This window comes from Lonchura striata, chromosome 20 (assembly GCF_046129695.1).
Source record: "Lonchura striata isolate bLonStr1 chromosome 20, bLonStr1.mat, whole genome shotgun sequence".
NCBI lineage: Eukaryota > Metazoa > Chordata > Aves > Passeriformes > Estrildidae > Lonchura > Lonchura striata.
This window is the reverse complement of record NC_134622.1, coordinates 6,008,235-6,026,815: the sequence shown is the minus strand read 5'-3', so window position 1 is coordinate 6,026,815 and position 18,581 is coordinate 6,008,235. Positions and strand designations below refer to the sequence as shown.

At 49.4% G+C, this 18,581-nt stretch overlaps 2 protein-coding genes across 3 annotated transcripts in view; both read right to left on the bottom strand.

The window, feature by feature from the left end:
* RFFL (ring finger and FYVE like domain containing E3 ubiquitin protein ligase) overlaps nucleotides 1-9,964 on the bottom strand; it is a 30,395-nt gene extending 20,431 nt beyond the window's left edge. Inside the window, exons 1-2 of one of the 2 annotated variants that reach the window (XM_077787497.1) lie at nucleotides 9,766-9,964; nucleotides 5,558-5,641 (exon numbers count right to left, since the gene is read on the bottom strand). The gene's annotated coding sequence lies outside the window, so the exon portion shown is untranslated. The remainder of the gene's footprint in view (nucleotides 1-5,557; nucleotides 5,642-9,765) is intronic. The other variant, XM_021551057.2, reaches the window with a different exon arrangement.
* Nucleotides 9,965-11,891: 1,927 nt separating this feature from the next.
* On the bottom strand, nucleotides 11,892-18,077 carry RAD51D (RAD51 paralog D). Its single transcript, XM_021550915.2, has 11 exons — nucleotides 18,047-18,077; nucleotides 17,586-17,695; nucleotides 16,915-16,976; nucleotides 16,646-16,764; nucleotides 16,337-16,418; nucleotides 16,104-16,238; nucleotides 15,600-15,695; nucleotides 15,324-15,414; nucleotides 14,592-14,662; nucleotides 13,623-13,790; nucleotides 11,892-12,953 (listed from the first exon to the last, which is right to left on the bottom strand). The coding sequence occupies exons 2-11, from the start codon at nucleotides 17,665-17,667 to the stop codon at nucleotides 12,870-12,872; spliced, it is 990 nt and encodes a 329-aa protein (XP_021406590.1). The 5' UTR covers nucleotides 17,668-17,695; nucleotides 18,047-18,077; the 3' UTR covers nucleotides 11,892-12,869.
* Between the last annotated feature and the right edge of the window lie 504 nt (nucleotides 18,078-18,581).

Here is an 18,581-nt window from a genome sequence, read left to right as displayed (position 1 = left end):
AAAATGCAGCTGCAGATCTTCTCCTTCAACACACACGTACACAGACCAGCTCACACGTCACATCTGACATGGTGTGGGAAGCTCTGCCCTCCCAAGCTGCAGAAATACTTAGAAATTAGTCAGCAGTTAAAAAAAGGTCCAGGATGTTGAATACAAACCTGAGGACTGGTTTTGTTCTTGAGATAAGGAAAGACAGTGCGCTAAAAAAGTGAGTTTGTTTATGGGTTAGTCACCTCTCTGGAGAAGGGAAAATACCCCACTCTCAACTGAAGGAAGTTAATACAGGTGGAACTTTGAGAGGGACTTTGAAATTGCACTTTCATTTCCATAAATATTATCCTTGTGCCAATCTCCGTTTAGCACTGAAGCATCTGATATTCACATTTGCTTACATGCAGCCCTGGAGAAGAGCTTGAAAACTGAGGGAAAGTTCAAGCCTTAGCACCCAGTGTGTGCCAGCAGGACAAGCATGACCTCTCTACAGAATTCATGGGACAGATGTTTTGGAAAAGTCCATTTCCAAGCATCTGCAGTGTTTGTTTCTAGTGCTGGTAGGTTCTACATGGGTTCCTTCACCACCATCTTTGTTCGACTGCTGTGCCTCTCTCCCTCCAGCCTCAATCTCTGCAGGAACATTAAGGACTGAGAAATGCAAAACAAAGCAGCCTGAAATCTGGCCTTTATTCAAACAGAAACATGAACAAACCCAACAGCCATCTGGTCCCATGGTTTGATTGCTGAGTTGAGGGGATACATCCTGAGGAGATTCCGCAAAGGCTCACAAACCATTCAAGTAAACATTTGTCTCCAGGAACTAAAGCCATGATCCAGAACAAGGTCATTCACTTTTACTACCACTATCTCTATACATCAGTTACGGCAGAACATTTAAGTTCTTTGTCAAGCCATTTAATCACAGTGTGCAGCACCAGCAGAGGCATCCTTTGATGGCAGAGCTCACCTAAACCCACCCAGCTCATGGGATCAAACAGAAAGTGCTGAACGTGGAAGCCCAGGGGGACCCAGCCCAGAGAATGTATTTTCACAGAAGAGTGAGAGGACAGCAGGTAAGGAAAGCTTCAGCCAAGGGACCTGAACCTCCTGGATTCCCTTTGTCACACAGGGAAAATTTCCCATATATGGCCCAAGCCAGCAGGGTCACATTTCAGTGCAGGCTACTGGCAAGCCCAGACATTCAGACATTTGTAAGTCAGTGCTCCAGAAATCCCTGGAGTTTAGAAACCAATAGATCTATTTCATTTTGGTTGGGTTTTTTAATTCACCTTCTATTGGGGTTTTTTCTTCAACCTTTGCAGTACACAGGCACCGTCACATTTTCATTTTGCTTCTCTGGAACTGGCAGGAGCATTTCTTTCCATTCTGGAGGTTTTTTGCTTTGTAAAATGACAAACAAGATTTTCATATTAGACTAAATCCTGGTGTTGGGGCATGAAGAATAAAACCAGACCAACTATCGTGGAGGTTGGGAACATACTAAGCAGTGTTGTACTTTCACACAGCCCCCTAACAACAAAGAATACTTACTTTTAAAACAAAGCCTCAAAACATCTTCACTTCTGTCCTCAGATCCCAAACAAACAACAACTTATCTGACATTTCAGCACAACCAGACAGGACTGCTGCCAGTAAGAAGCTCCCTATGACACAATCTTTTCCACCACTGACCTGATAACATCAGCATGACCTTTCCTCTCTTTTAAACTCTACTTTTCTCAGTTCAATAGTTCAGCAGAAACTGACCCATTTTTGATTACACAAACAAAATCAGATACCACGTATTCATACTTTAAAAAAAATTAAACTCCAAATTTCAAAAAATATCATTGGGTAGTTATTTTCAGATTACCAATGAAATAAATAATGTGGGACAACTAAGGGCGAGGATTTTTAGTTTCAGTTTCCAGCTCTGCGAGTCTGGGCTACTTCAGTTCTCTGTGCTTGAGATTTCCATAAGCAAAATACAGATAATGCCCCATCAGGGAATGGAATCAATATTTCATTTCTTTAAAGCAGTACTGTATTCATAATGGAATTAAATACTTTCAGAGAACTACAGAGCTCATAGAACTGAGGCACTTAAGGGAAGAAATGTGAGTGAACAACCTCCTTGCAATTCTGCAGAGCAATTTTACAACACAGAATATAAAAAATAACCATGACAAAACAAGATGATTTTGAGGCCAAAATCATGTTTGACACAAGTGCAAAAGACAATGCAAGTCCTGTTCCTTTTTTGTGGCTTTTTTTTGTTTGTTTGTTTGAAATCTTTCCCAGTTCACAATGAAAATTATGGTCAACATTCAGAATAAAGAAGCTTGTTTTTACTTAAAGGGGCATTTGAACCTAAAAATAGAAGTGTTACTGACAAATGTGGCCTTTAAAAAAAAAAACCACTACAAAACAAAAAAGACAAACATTCTTGGGACTCAAGGTGTGATGGAGGCAGCATGCTGTCAAACCGCTGGCTAGGAAAACATCTTAAATCTTTTGTACATATTGTTTAAAAACCCTTTTCTTTAGAAGTTTAGGTCAATACATTTAGACTGTTTCCTCTAATATCAAGGATTAAGGCTGATCAGTCAAGGACACAGCAGACAGTAATACTCTTTTATTCACATTTTCCTTCATTAGGGGAATTTTTAGGAAATACCACCATGTATTAGATTTAATGTCAAGCATGCATCTCTTATTCCTGCCAGAGCAATGAAAGCTCACGTTATTAAGAGCCACATGCAGAAGTAAAAAAGCAAGCTCAGGCCCCCAGAACAATGTCTGACCAAGTGAGTTTGGCTTTGGGCAGAGCAGCACTGAGGGAGACAGGCCTCATTCCAAGAATGATCATCTTACTTCCCTCACACAAAGTAAAGCCTTTCATGACCCAGACTGGGCTCTGGCCTACATTCTGTTGGATGAAAAGGCTTCATTATATGCAGTTGAACACATTGTTTGAAAACCTGATATAAACAGCCTTTACCACAGCAAGAGCTGAACTGAAATCATGCAATGTTGAGGTCCAAGGGACCAAAGTTGCAAAACTGCATTAAATGTGTTGTGTAATCTCTCTAAAACACACACAGCTTAAACCCTGAAATAGGTTTTCACCCATGGCAGGGTTCAGAGATGGTATCAGGGTGATCAAATAAGGTTATTTGCAGATTTAAGGTGCTTCTGAAGGCAGATAAAAAGAAATGCTGCAAGTGCTTTGTTTCTAAGTGTGTTATTTTGCCATGCACAGCAGTCATTTAGAGGTGCTTTGAATTCCAGCTGCACTCTCCCTGCACACCTTGTAGGCATTCCAAGCTGCTCCTGAAGCCTGGCAGTGAGCTGAACAACATATTTCAATTCTTTCCAGGAATTCCTTCACTCAGAATGAAGAATAAATTCCTTAGGTATTTCCATTGCAAAAATGTGTCTGTGATCTGTATTCAGGTCAAAGGTGCAAGCATCACAAAGTATAAATAACTGCAGGAATAGACAAGTATTTGCCAAAAAGGACACTAAAGGTTTAGGATTTATTTTTATTAAATTCATGGTTCAACTCTCTCGTTTCTCTTCTGCATAAGAGACAAAATCTTGCTCCTCCTACCCCAGAGCCCTCTGCACAAGAAGATGCACAGTGACAGATCAGGTTTGACTGAGCTGACAAGGAACTCCATGATCCCCTGCAACAACTGATCAGCCTTTCCATCTGAGAGACATAAGGCATGGATTATGCAATATCAGCCTCTGTCTGACTGCCAGGAACCTAGGCTCCAAGAGCATGAAACAGCCTCTACAGAAAAACCAGCTTCAGTTTCTGCTCTTTGGATTATACAGTCAAAGGGGACTTGGAAATCTATATTTTACTCGGAATCTGAAAAATAAACTGTTTCTAAACTCTCCTGCAATGCTTGTGCAAGGGCCTCAGGACAGGCAGGGATCTGGCCAGCTGTGCCACCAGCCACAGAAGCTGCATTTTAGAACTCGCCCCTCTCTGGAACAATTGGAACTTTCTCCAGGCTGAAGTCTGCACACAGAGCTCAGTGTTTCCCTGCAAGCACACAACAGCTCCATTATTGTTTAACTACCAAAAACCAGCTCCAGCAATCTATCAAGCTTGACATTCTATCCATCTCTGCTGCTAGCCCAGACTGCTGGGCATATATATAGGAAGAGGTTCATGGATTCAGTAAGAAAAAAGCCATTTTGTTAATCTAAACAGAGATTTCCCTTCTTTGAATTTGTAATTTAAAAAACTGCTCAGGACCCCAGATGCCTGTTTTTCCTCAGATTATCAAATTCAAGTGTCTATAAAGAAATCTATTCCAGCAGATTAATAAAAGCTCCTTTTTAAGATACATATAAAACAAATTCAAAGGCAATCCCACAGAGGAGTTGCTCACTGCCTCAGAGCTGCAGCACCAGTTGTGTTTCCAGCCTGGCCACGATTATTTTAAACTACATGAATCTGCTGCTTATCACCCTCCATGCCCAGGGACAGCACTGCTGGGCAGTTTTCCAAGTAATCATGGCCCAGACAAAAATCCTGGGAAGCACCAACCCTTCCATGGAAGCCAACTTATTATTGCATGATGCAGCCCTGTGGAGGATGACCTCAAACACAGGAATTTCTCATCTGAGTGGTGCCAGCAAGCCAAGACTCTGGGGGAAGGACACCTGGCAGCCATCCTCTGGTGCCAGCAGTCATTTTGCTCTGAGCAAGGTATTTTGACACCAACAAAAAAAGTAGCATCACATTAGTTTCAGTCTGGAATTCTGTGGGATGCAATTCCTGACTCATCTGGGCAAAAGCCAAAGCAATAAAAGCTCAGGTGATGTGGATTCAGCGATGCCACTTGTGACACTGCAATTTGAACTCTTCCATGTGTATATATAGAATATATAATGCCCAAAGGAACCACCCTTCTTGCACTAGAGGTTACCATGCAACAAGCTACTCCCAAAAGACAGTATTTTAAATTTAAATTACATTTAATGAGTTTCAAATCTCACTTAACACCAGCCTAAACTGAAAGATTCAAAGCATATGCTCCATAAGTATATTCTTATAAGCACAACCTTCTGAATATAAAAAGGTGGCAGCATTAAAAAAAAAAGCTGATGTTTAATGAATATTTTAGTCTCCACCAAAATAAAATGTGGGAATTCCTATTCCAAGACTATTTGGTAGAGGAGCCAGAGGGCATTGGAGAAAGAAGCCTGGTTAATATTTTTGAGTAAACTGAAAACCTCAAGAGCAATTAATGTGAAGAAGCTGTAGATTTTACAGCCACTGAGAAGAATTAACAGCATGTCAGAACAACAATTCTTTCTAAAGAAAGTCCCTTATGGGAGCATAAATTGAACAAGCCAAAAAGGCCTTTCAGAGGTTAGAATGAGCCACATCAGTTCTAAGGAAACCAGCTGAGAAAGAAAAACCTAACACAAAATCTGAATTGTTGATCTGACAGTCCTACTCTTGATTTATTAAAGAGGGTAATTTTTCAGCCTTGCAATGTGATTTGAAGACTAAATAACCAACTTTAGAGGCACCTACCAGCAGGGGGTTAGAAACCTTTGCATGCAGGTGAGACCTGGTCCTGACATCAGCCCAGCAGTGACACGATTGGATTGTCCCCACCTGTGAAACAGAGATGCCACTGGCTCACCCCTGCAAAGCATTCCCTGCTCCCTGAATGCCAGCCCAGGGGAGTTCACACTCCCAGCCCCTGGCTTCTGTAAGGACAGTCCCTGGGAAGGGCAGGAGAAAGGTCTGGGATAATGTCAGGGATAATGACTGGAATCACTCTGGGGAGCAGGGGCCAGGCTGGGGTTTCACAGTGGGCTGTCAGGGGAGGGCTGGGGAACGTTTGCACCAGGTAAATCCATGTAAGTGCAGAGCACCAGGCACAGGCAGTGAACAGCAGCATCAGAGACCTCAGCAGGGCTGTGGCTGCGCCACTTCCAGAGCTCAGTCCAGAGTCCAGCATCCAGCAATGTCCAGGTAAAGCTGGGTTATGTCTGTAGTCAGCTGGGACTAGAGAGAAGAACCAATTTCCCTTAACTGCCAGGTATCCAGAGCTCCCTTCTCCCTGCTCAGCAGCAGGTCACGCACAGCTGTGCCCAAAAAAGGGCCACATGCACACACTTTCCTGTAGCTCACACCATCCTGCTGCCCACAGTGTGTTTCAACAAGCACAAGTACTTGGTTCAATGTATTTTGATTTCTTATCTCCAAATCAGGATTGGTCAGAAGGTTTAGAGAACAGATGGAGTCAGGGGATCTTTAATTATGTAATCTTTAAGGTCCTTCCAACCCAATCCACTCTGTGATTCCATAGCCTATGAAAACCCACTAGGAGGGACAGGAAAGTAGCCTAACCCTAATTAAAGACCATTTTTCCTACAGTGACACAGCTGAGGTGAGGAGAGCATTTTCCCCAGCCAGACCTGAAGACACAAACTGCAGTGCTGGGTCAGACACAGCCTGCCCAGCTCCACTGCCCCCTGAGAGCCAGAGGAGAGGCACACAGAGCAGACAGACCATGGAAATCTGCTTCCACCCCTGCAGGCAAAAACTGGTTCAAAGTCCAAACTACAGGTTTAATAACAGCACTGGCAGCTCAGCTCAGCTCATGCTCCAGCCTAATTGAAGAGTTTACAATCTCAGTTGTTATTAACAACAAACCGTGGTGCAAAGTTGCACAAGTGAAAATTACACCGTTTAGCAAACAAACAAAACAACACAAGCCCACACTAAAATCAACAACAGTAAACAGAAAACTGAAGATGTGAAGAAGACAGATTTCAGTCATAAACTCAACGAGTGACCACTAACCTCCCAAAACTCACATACGTGACTCCTTTGTACTCTCAGTGCAGAGTACTGCATTCAGCTCTCACTTCAGGAGCCAAATCACATGGTACCTGCCAATGAGAAAGGCTGAGCCTCACTGGAAGCCATCCTACTTTCTCTACCCTACAATTAAACACAGTACTTATGTGATGACTTCAAAACTATCCCAATTCAGCAAAAACTTGAGCAATTAAGCATTAACCCATGAGCACCACTGTCAAGGCCATCAGCCTCTAATTAAAGTTCAGTTGCTACAGCGGAGTGGATGTGCAGTCACAGAGTGCTGCACTGGCTAACCCTGCTCCAGGATTCCCAGCCCCCAGTGGGAAACTCAACAGGCAAAGGTGATTGTTTGGGTTCATTAGACCCAATTGTGCCACCAAAAACAACTGTGATTACAGAGAAGGACTTCAAGATCTCCCTCTACATCACTGTGGGCACAAAAGAGTTAAGGAAATTCAGTATTCAGTGGGTGGAGATAGGTAAACCCAAGGATCTGGAATTTGTAGGAAACTAAATTTAAAGCTCATCACAGCTTTCTGCTCCATTTCTCAGCTCTGGAAAAATGAGGGAAGAGTGGGAAAACAAAGGATTAAAACCCTTTTTGTTTATGCAATCATGAATATGCCTTAATGATCATCTGTCTTAAAATCTGAGCTTCAAGTGTTGAAATACAACCCACCAAAGTGTAAACACAATAAAACACCAACTGAAACTGCACCCATCATCTCCCATCCTAATCATATGGAGAGCTAAAAGAGCTTCTTGTAGATCCACAAAGCTCTTCACCAACTCCACAGTGAGGTCAGAAAGGACAGAAAAGTGCCACAGGTCCCTGCACTGCAGTGGAACAGCTCTCCCACCCCAACATCTGAGGTTACATCCTGTGCTCCCCACAGAAAGCACGCTGTGTGTCACAGAGGAGGAAGTGAGCTCAAATGAAACACACAAATAAACCCCTTCTGTCTCAGCCAATTAAACATTACCCTGGGCACAACTTAATCCAAGAAGCATAAAATTAAACCCTTCCTATCTACCTTTCGTGCTACACTTGACTAAGCACGCCCAGCTGTCCTTGCAGTGTTGGAAAACACCCGAGTTTTTTCTGGAGTGTAAGTGCTTCTTTATCACAGGGTCAAACACTGAGCCTGTCCATCCTCAGCCTTTTAACCAGGGGAGACTCAGGCAGGACTCTGCTCTCACTGCAGAGCTGACATTTATTAACCTGCAGACACCAAAATACTGCTAAGAAACCCGAGGATGAGTCAATACTTTCCCCACAGGAAACACCTTGACCTGCTTACAGGAACAAACTGCTCAGAAGGACACTTGAGGACTTTTCTGAACAACTTTTGCTTTCCGCAGCAAAGGAAGGACTTGCTCAGCTTTCAGTTTGCAGCATACCCCCAGTTTTGAGCAGAGAAGGAAATTATTTAGGCCCTTAACACCAAATTACACTTTAGACATGCTAAAATGCAAAAAGACAATAATTGAAGCAGAGAGCTCTACAGAAGGCTGGTGCTTATCCAGAATTCCTCAGCTCTCGTAGCAATTTGAGCAGAATAACCTACTGAACCCCCGAGGCCCTTTGGGAGCAGAACTCAGAAAGGGAAGAGTCCATCACCACTTTTAAACACAAAAAAAGAGAGGCTGCACCAGAGTCCCACTCCCCCTCATCAGGGAAACCCCCTGAGGGAGGCCCTTGACCCCATTTCCCCAAAACAAAACCCAGGTGCTGCACCTGTCCCAACCCAAGCAGCCTCATTCCCCCTGCCCTGTGCCCCCCCAAGTCCTGGCAGCCCCTCCTGCCCTCTGTCCCCTACACCTGCCAACACCCCAATCCAGAGCCATTCCCTCACCCCACAGCCCCTGGAAAACACTCAGTGACAACTCCATGACACTCACCTGCCTGCCCTCCCCTACCCCATTCTCTGGGGTAGCCCCCATTGCCCCGCACCCCAAACCCTGGCAGCACCCTCAAAGCCTCACACACCCCCAAACCCGGCAGCATCCTCACTGCCCACACCCCAAATCCCTGGCAGCTCCTCCAAAACCTTCAAGCACTCCCTGCAAAGCCCTACACACGTAACCAAACCTGCCAGCCCCCTCTGTACCCCAGTGCTCCCCACACCCCAAACCTGACAGCTCCTCTCAGTCCCCACACCCCAAACCTGCCAGCTCCCCTCAGTCCCCCCACACCCCAAACCTGCCAGCTCCTCTCAGTCCCCACACCCCAAACCTGTCAGCTCCTCTCAGTCTCCCCACACCCCCCAAACCCTGTCAGCCTCCCCACTCCCCAAACCTGCCAGCTCCCCTCAGTCCCCCCACACCCCAAACCTGCCAGCTTCTTTCAGTCTCCCTACAACCCAAACCTGCCAGTTCCCCTCAGTCTCCCCACACACCCCAAACCTGCCAGCTCCTCTCAGTCCCCTCACCCCAAACCTGCCAGCTCCCTTCAGTCCCCCCACACCCCAAACCTGCCAGCTCCTCTCAGTCTCCATTCCCAAACCCGCCAGCTCCCCTCAGTCTCCATTCCCAAACCAGCCAGCTCCCCTCAGTCTCCATTCCCCAAACCAGCCAGCTCCCCTCAGTCTCCATTCCCAAACCTGCCAGCTCCCCTCAGTCTCCATTCCCAAACCAGCCAGCTCCCCTCAGTCTCCATTCCCCAAAACCAGCCAGCTCCCCTCAGTCTCCATTCCCAAACCTGCCAGCTCCCCTCAGCCCCCACATCCCAAACCTGCCAGCTCCCCTCAGTCTCCCTACAACCCAAACTCTGCCAGCTCCCCTCAGTCTCCATTCCCAAACCTGCCAGCTCCCCTCAGCCCCCACACCCCCCAAACCCTGTCAGCCTCCCCAGACCCTCCCAGCCCCACACACCCCTCACGCCTGGCAGCCCCCAGCCGCCTCACCTCGCCCCTGAGGAGCCGCCCCGCTCCGGCGGGGCCTGCACGGGCGGTCCCGTCCCGGTGCCTGCGCTCGGCGGCAGCGCCGCTATGGCAACTGCCTGCGGGCCCGGAGCGGCCCCAGCGCGGCCGGGCGGGGCAGCGCCGCCCCCTGGCGGCCAGGAGGACTCCGCGGCGGCTCCGAGATCCGCGGGTTCGAGACCCGGCCCGGGCAAGAGGAGGAAGAGAAAGAGAGCCCGTCCTCGATGTTTAACGTGAAAAATGCATATTTTATCATTGGCTTTTCGCAAGTGTAAAAACGAATATTATATGCGTGATGTTAGAAAGTTGCGCTGTATTAATTCTCTTAAGTGGTGCGTTAAATATAGTTTTAGGTTATAACATAATGTTCAAATAGAAACTCTGCAGTGTAAGGGATCTTTTACTAGCTCGAGAAAAGGGGTATGAGAATCAAGAAACTCTTTGCACAGAGATAACAGCTTTGTGTGCCCTCTGCGACAGGGCACACAAAGAGTTACAGCCTCCTTATGGGAAAAGACAAGCATTCTTCCACCTTCTCTCTGTCTTTATGGAACCACCAGGGTTAAAGGCAAGAAGTTGACAAAAACCAAAAAAATTCTTAATTTGCAAGGAATATATGCATAATGTATGAATATATGAATGTGCAACAGGCTATTGCTTTTAAGGATTATTCCTTTGTTCACAGGGCATGCTTTTCGCAGCTTAGTGTCCAAAAACATCCAGACGTCTATAATTCTTTGCTTTTTATTGTCTCGTGATTGTCCTAACTCTAAATTTTTATTACTAAATTTTTATTACAATACTAATTGTATCACTATTTTTATAACCATTTTATTATTATTAAACTTTTAAAAATTCTAAAAACAAGTGATTGGCGTTTTTCACATTTAATCACCCTTTTCTTCCTCCTAATGTCCAACCTGAACTTTCCCTGGCACAGCTTGAAACTCCTGCCCTCTCATCCTGAGACAGATGGACACACATCCCACACAGACACACACACATCTGCACAATTTGTGTAAATTTACATTTATATGTGTATTTTATATGTATCAAGGGCAAATAAGCCCTTAGTGCCAAAAGACATCCCTGCTGTTTGTAGAGGTGCCCTGCCTGCCCTGGGGTGGGATTCACTGCCCTGCCCCAAGCCTTTCCAGAGCTTTTCCAGCTGTTTTGGGCATTGGGAAGAGGCAGGGGGAAAAAAATGTCCTGAGCTCTGCATTACAGAGCTGCAGGAGTGTCTGCCTGAGCAGGGAGGGGAAAAGCTGAATGAGAATATTTAGGTCAGAAACTCCTTTAAGCCTGATTTTACTATGCAAATTTAGGGCAAATCAGCTTGAGCAGGAAGTCAGGTTTATCCAGATGGGGTGAGAGATTGCCATGGCCTGAACTCTCCTGCTGTCCCCACAGTGACACCTTCCCTGCAGCAGCACAGCCCGGGGACCTCAGAGCACACCTGGGAGCAGAAAAGCTGCCACAAAACCCAGCCAGGCCCCAGATCACACCACCCTCCCCAAATGTTTCCCAAAAGGGAAAAAAAAAAAATTCCCACAGCTGCAATTAGCTGAATGCCCAGGAGAGAAAATCCCCCCCAGCCAGGATTATGGCAGTGAAAGCTGGGATGTGAAGCTCTAAGCAGCCCAGACTTCACACCATCACCTCTCCTGACAGACTAGCAGTGTCCCTGTGGAGTCACCACCCTGTGACTCCGTGGTGACCAAGTGCAAGGCTGGAATTTCTTCTGTCATTTCTCAGGGATCACAGCAAAGATGCACAATTGGTTGGTCTCATGCTGACTCTAACAAGGGCTCAGAGCATCTCGTTCCTCCTCTCATCCTGCTGGTTAGGGGAACGAAACATCTGGAAATGAAATGTGTGTACCCCCACCCACAGCTCCAAGAGAGGAGCTAGCAAGGAATTAACTAACAAAAATTAGCTAATGAGGTAAATTTCTGCTTGTGAGTTCCAGCCACATCAGCACAGGTTTCCAGCAGACAGGAAAACCATCCTCCTCCTCACCCCAACCAAGCAGGCTGCAAACCCCAAAGCCAAACCTCCCCTCCTGAGCTTGGAGAGCCCAGAAATGCAAATAAATGCTCAACTTTAGAAAGTTTGCAGTAAAAAGTATGTATTTAATATGCCAAGCACAGCCTTAGAGGGCTCCAGCAGCTGTGATGCTGTGTCATTAGTTTAATGAGCATGCCCTAATTAGTCCTAGCCCCCAAATTCTCCATCAGCTCACCTGCCAAGGAGGTCTCTTAAACTGAGGGTATCTGAGACATCAGGGATCAAGAGGAAACTCCACATCCAAGCCTCCCCTCTCCTCAGGAGGTTGCCAAGAGCAGCTGGAAAGCACTGGAGCACGGGAAGATTATTTTAAACATCACCACATGCAACTGAATAGGTCCTTGAGCATCCAGCAGGGCCAGCTGGTGCCAGCAGGACCCATCTGCCTCAGCTGATCCAGATCAGAACCTCCATCAGTTATCAGCAAGCCTTTACACAGCCCAGCTGTGCCCCAAAAACACCAGCAGGTCCCCACAGGGCCTGGTGGTACTCTGGGGAGAAGGGAAGATCAGGCATCTCATTAAATCCCTGCTCATCAGCAGCCTGTCCCTCCCCAGTCCTGCTCCACATTTTAATTAAGTTCAGAGCAGCTGTCACTAATTGAATTCCAGCTCTCAACAGCCACAGCAATGTGCAACAGCTTTTTATTTCTTTTATTTCTGAACCAAGCCCACTGTGGGCCCAAGGATGATCAGAACTCCAGGAGGAGAGGGTAGGGAGCCATGAGGGAACTAAACCAGCACGGGGAGTTGTGGGGTTGTGCAGGGACAGGGCAGCTGATCCCAAACAACAATCCTGCAGCAGAGGGCAGAACTGGGCTGTCCTGCTGCCCTCACAGCCCAGCCACTGCAGGCACAGAGGGCTCCAGGGAACCCCACTCTGAGTTTTTCCATGGGGCAGAAGAACAAGAGATTTTTCTTTTTGCTCCTTCCCAGGGCTGCAGGACTCTCAGTAAAACCTTCGGTGTTTGCCTGCTTTTGTGCAGCTCTCTTGAACCTTGTGACATTTGCTTTTCCATACCATCAAAGTCCCTGTGTGGGTGTCACCAGGCTTGGGTCCAGCACGTCACCATTTCCAATGTCCAGCTCCACCTGGATCCCTGTTGGCTGCAAGGAGAACAGAGCAAAGCTTATCCTCACACTGTTGGACTCTGCATCACTCCCTCTCCTGTCTGAGAGCCAAAAGTCCCAGTTAAATCCCCCCTGAGGATTTCCTGCTGCTGGTGCCCCTGTTTTAACTGGGTCTGCTGAATGCAGAGATACAAATAGACAATGCAATTTAGCAAAGAAAGAACATCTTGCTCTGAGACATCTCCAGACACACCATAATTTAGCACATCCAGGATGCATTTCACTGCCTAGCACACCACCATACCCAACTTTGTTTGGATCAAGCAGCAGAGCAGGCTCAGAGCCAGGAAGCTCAGGCAGTGCTGCCTGTGCACAGGCAGGCCTCAAGCTGAAGTCACCTTTGAAGGTGTCAGAGCCATTTCCACAGGACCCTCACTGCCCACACACCATCAGGAGAGTGAAACCAACACCAGGAACACAGTGACCTGGATTGGAAGTGGTGCCACTCATTTATCCTGCCTATAAACACCAGCCCAGGCTGCTGGGAACAGATGCTCTTCTGTTCTCTTCTCTTCTGCAGCATCCAGCCAGGCTGCACAAGCTGCTCTCCCACTGCCAGGCTGGGTCCTGCCCCACTCCCACAGAGCCAGGGCCAACCCCACAGCTGCTCCTGCACTCCCAAGGGGTGGCTCCAGGCAGCCTCACCTGCCGGGGTGACTTTGCCAGGGAAGCAGCACGCCGTGTGCTGCATTTCTCCCACGTGGCCTCTTTGCTCTCCAGCAGCACCCGGGTGCTGGGCACGAAACTCCAGGAGCGGCCCAGGGCTGGCTTCAGTGGGGCAGTGCTGCTGTCCCTTGTCACCTGGTTGGTCACCTGCAGCACAAACAGACTTGGCAGTGCCTGGGATACGCAGTGCCACTCGGGGTAGTGACACAGTGGAGGTCACCAAGAAATCCTGGCCAGGCTGCTACTTCTAGGAAGGTTTTTCCTTCTCCTTCAGCTCCTCTGCCATCCCCTCTGAGCACAGCCCAGATAACTGACCCAGAGCAGTGCTCAGGGAGTTCTCTGCTATCTGCAAGCTGCATCACTCCTGCTGCTGAAGTCACCACAAAGTTTAACTTGGTGCCTCCAAGTGTCCTTCCAGACACGCTGTCCTTGTCCCTTTATCAGAATGAAAGGCAGATCTGTTCAGCAGAGCACCATGCTCTGGTGTGGCCTTCCCTGTTCAGACACATTAATTGTGGTCCCAGCCACATGTCTGGTGCATTGGCCAAGAGCTGGGGAAGGCTAGAGCAGGGCCCTTTGCAGCCCCTGTGGGATGATGCAATGCCCTGCAGCTCCTGCAAGGTGACCAAGAGGTTACCCAGGAAGCTGGCCAGCCCCTTAAATGAATGATGTCATCAAAAATAAACATAGCCAGCCTTTCAACCTGCCTGTACTTAACTCTGCCTTGCTCAACCCAGTGATTGGCTGAGGACAGCAAGAGCAGGAGGCAGCACATCAGCCCAGGTCCTGCCCCATGCTTGGAATAAGACATCTGCAGGATGCAGAGATGTCAGGGAGCAAGTACTGGGGGGTTCAGGCCTCTGGCTCCCTCTCCCACAGGCTCCAGAGCCTCCCCATGGCTCCTTGCCACACTCCAGCACACGAAGGACAAAGCACAGCAACACTCACCACAACAGCAAGGCTGAACTCCCTGGCCAAGGTCTTCAGCTCCCTGGAGAGCTGCATCATGAGGGCCAAACCTGGAGCAGGACAAAGCATTTGGCTGTCTGGTGACCAGCCCCCAGAGTGAACCCTGCAAGCAGCTGGATTTGCGTGAGCACTGGATTCAGGGTCAGCACTTGTGTTCATGGACACTTTCACTGGACCATTCCCCATCCTTTCCTATCTTAGAAGGCCCAAGGTCAAAAAAATCCTACAGAAGCATCAGGAACTCCAGACAAAGCTGGCCAGTTGATTTAGCAGGCACAGGACTCATCTCTCCAGCTCACAGCTGCATTTCCTACAGCCCACAGCTGTGAGGGGACCTCCTGTGATAGCACTGGCTACCACCCAGCTGTGCAAGACCCTCTGGAAGGTGTTTGAGGGGGGCTCCTTGGCATCCTCACTTCTGATTTATGGTCCTTTCTGACATAAAGGGACACAGAGGAGCTCTGCAAACTGTGCCATGATATATTTCTGTCACTGTTAAGTTTTAATTTGTGGGCAGAGTCCAGTGCCTCCCTGGATGAGTTTTAGACCATTGCCACAAGCAGCCACAGCCAGCTGAAGTGTTTGCTGCTAACACTGCAACAGGCCCCCCCCTTTTATCCAGTCCCAAGGGAAAAGCTGGGAGCAGTCACATCCACATCTACCCTGTTCCAATCCCCATTCCAGGAGCAGCTCCCACAGTGAGCAGCTCACCCTCTGACTGCCTGCCACCCAGCAGAGGGTAAATCACAGCCGACACCGAGTCCAGAACCACCACCTTGAGAGGTCCCATGGAGCTCACGACCTGCAAGGAGGCACCAGGTGCAACGTGGAGTCACAAATCCAGCAGCTCTGGAGGCTGTGAGCTGCACAGAGGCTCCGACATCCCCAGGATGAGGCAATCTGGAGTCACCTGTCAGGCACACACAAGCCCTGCTGCCCTCCCTGCAGCTCTGGGGAGGGGAGAGGGGCCCCAAGGCTCACTCCTACCTGCTGGGAGAGGCGATCCCGCAGCTCCTGCAAGGCACGCAGCACCTCGTAGATGTTGAACACACGTTCTACCCTGACCCGCTGCAGGGCCTCCAGCTGCAGCACAAAACACAGCCTCAGTCCCCCCAGGATTTGGCCTATTCCTCCTGCCCCAGCTGCCCCAAGCTCTCTGCACTCACACCATGCCACATTCCTCCACATTTGCCTCCACCCCATTAGCACCATTGCCCCCATGGCACTGATGGAAAAGCAACATGTACTGAGCTCAGGGAGCAAAGTCCTGCGAGTCCTGTAAGTCCTTCCCTTCTCCCAAGAAAAACAACAAAGAGCAGAGTCTGTCCTGAGCATGGCACCCACTGGGCCATGGAAGGAAGGGTTTGGACTCAAAAAAGCCCATGAGGACAAAGGCAGAGCTGGAAAGACAAACCATCTCTGGGGTTTCTTGCAGGCAAAAGCAAAGTGAGTTTCAGAGCAAGCAGAGGAACCAGCTCCAGGGGAACTTGCCTGTTCTTCCTCATCCTCTGTCTGGGCTTGGAGCATCTGGTAGAGACGGGAGGCAGTGAAACCCCCCGTGGAGTCGAGAAACAAAACATGCTGCTTGAGCCCCAGGGACACACTGGCTGCAATGCCCAGGCACACCTGGGGGAACAGGGACAGGGTGTCAGCCAGCCTCACGTGTCCCTCTGTGGGACATCTTCACCCTACCTGTCCTCTCCTCTGTCCTCCACCCCGCTCACCTGCGTCTTCCCAGTGCCTGGTGCTCCCATGAGCTCCATCACTTCCCCTGTGTACAGCCCCGAGTCCAGCAGCTGGTCCAGGCTGTGGGATGGACACAAGGTGGGATTACCAACACCCCTTCAGCCAGAATGGCAGGAGCATCAGGAGGCAGCAGTCCCCAGATATTTGTCCTCAAAGTCGCCTTCCCAAATGCACATAGGTGCACGGGGATGGTTTGGAGAACAAAATTCAAAGCTTGTGCTGGCAACCACAGCCTTGTGCAGCAAACCCAGCCCCAGACAGAGCTGGTGGGTGGGTGAGGTCCCCACCTTGAGCTGCCAGTGGGCAGGATGGCAGTGGAGCTCTTGAGCTCCTCGTAGAGGTCTGCTCCGTTGGCAGGGAAGGCAGAGAACTGGGCCAGGAGCACACGTCTGACTGCGACCAGCGCCTGGGGGCAGAGGGATGTCTGGAAATGGGACTGATCAACAGCCAGCAAGTGCTCCAGAAGGGCTCCCAGACAAGCCCATCCTTGTCCATGAGCCAAACAGCTCTGAGCTCCCTGGTTTATGTACCAGGAGTGAGGAGTAGTCCCTTCTACCTTGTAAGACAGGGAACACTTTTGGGCAACATCCTCCAGGTCTGATGACACGAAGTCCACCACTGCAAATAACATAAGGGACAAGAGGTTGGAAGCCAAACATGGTCAGACCACAAACACCAGAAGACAACCAGCTTAGACAAAACCTGCACCAACAAGCAAAGAGGCTGTGCCCTCTGTCAACACTGTGAGTGGAGGAGTTTTTCCTCTGAGATGGCCCCATCACTCATCACAAAATAAATTGTTTCTTGTGAAACAGAGCAGAGAGAGAAGCTGGTAAAAATTGTCCCCGTTTTGCTCAAGAGCTGCCCAGCACCTTTTCTTTCTCCTCTAAGGGCAGGAGGTGCCCAGGGTACAGCATTCCAAGAAGTTGGGCATTTTTCAGAGGAAAAACTGCACAAACCCTCCTGAAATACCACAAAAAAAAGCCACAAATTATCACTCCTCAAAGAGCCTCTGCAGGTATCTCTTACCACGTCCTTACACTCTCCTGCTCCTTTGAATAAGTCCTCACTCACAGTATCCACCCAGGAGGACCCAGAAGAAATCCAGCAAGGAGGACACAGAAGGATATTCCACCACCACCCTCCCAGGATGTGGGAGGACACAGGTCCACCAAATGCACGGGGGATGATGTTCCCCAAGCCGAGACCCCGATGCCACGCTGTTACCTGTCCTGATGCCATTGGCGCTGAGAAGCTGGATCATGTCTTCAGAGAGACCAGGGCAGAGCCCAGCCCGCAGGACCACCATCGCCACCGGGAGGGAGAAGAGCAGAGACCTGCGGAGGAGAGGGGGAGTGGGATTCATGGAATCATTAAGGCTGGAAAAGACATCCAAGATCATCAACTCCAACCCTGCACCGCCAGGTCCAACACTGAGCCACGGATGGCGCCTGCCCCTGAAGCCGGGGAGAAGCCACCCAAGCTGTGTTTGGGATGGGTGGTTACGGTGGGTAATTAATTCTTCTTTGGGGCCAAACAGCCCAAAATCCTGCACGGGGCTGGGAGCAGGGAAGCACAGCAGGCGGGGAGGCTCCATCCCGGGACAAGAGGACCGTCCATCCCGAGCCGCCTCCATCCCGAGCCGCCTCCATCCCGAGCCGCCTCCATCGGAGCCCCACGGAGCTTACCCGGCCCGGGCTCCCCGCAGCCCTGCCCGCTCCTTCCTGCTTCCTGCCGCCGGCGGAAAGGCCGGGGCCGCTCCTTTTCCCGTGCCGGTTCTCCCATCCCGCCGGGGTTCCCTTCCTTGTCCCGGCTCTCCCATCCCGCCGGGGTTCCCTTCCTTGTCCCGGTGCTCCCATCCCGCCGGGGTTTCTCTTCCTTGTCCCGGCTCTCCCATCTCACCGGGGTTTCCTTTTCCCAGCCCGGCTCTTCCATCCCGCCGATGTTCCCTTCCTTGTCCCGGTTCTCCCATCCCGCCGGGGTTTCTGTTCCTTGTCCCGGCTCTCCCATCCCGCCGGGGTTTCCTTTTCCCAGCCCGGTTGTGCCATCCCGCTAGGGTTTGTCTTCCTTGTCCCGGCTCTCCCGTTTCGCTAGAGTTTCCTTTCCCCGTCCCGTTTCTCCCATCCCGCTCCGGTTCCCTTTCCCCATCCCGACTCTCCCATCCCGCTGGGGTTTCCTTTTTCCTTTCCCCGTCCCAGCTCTCCCATTCCGCTAAGGTTGTCT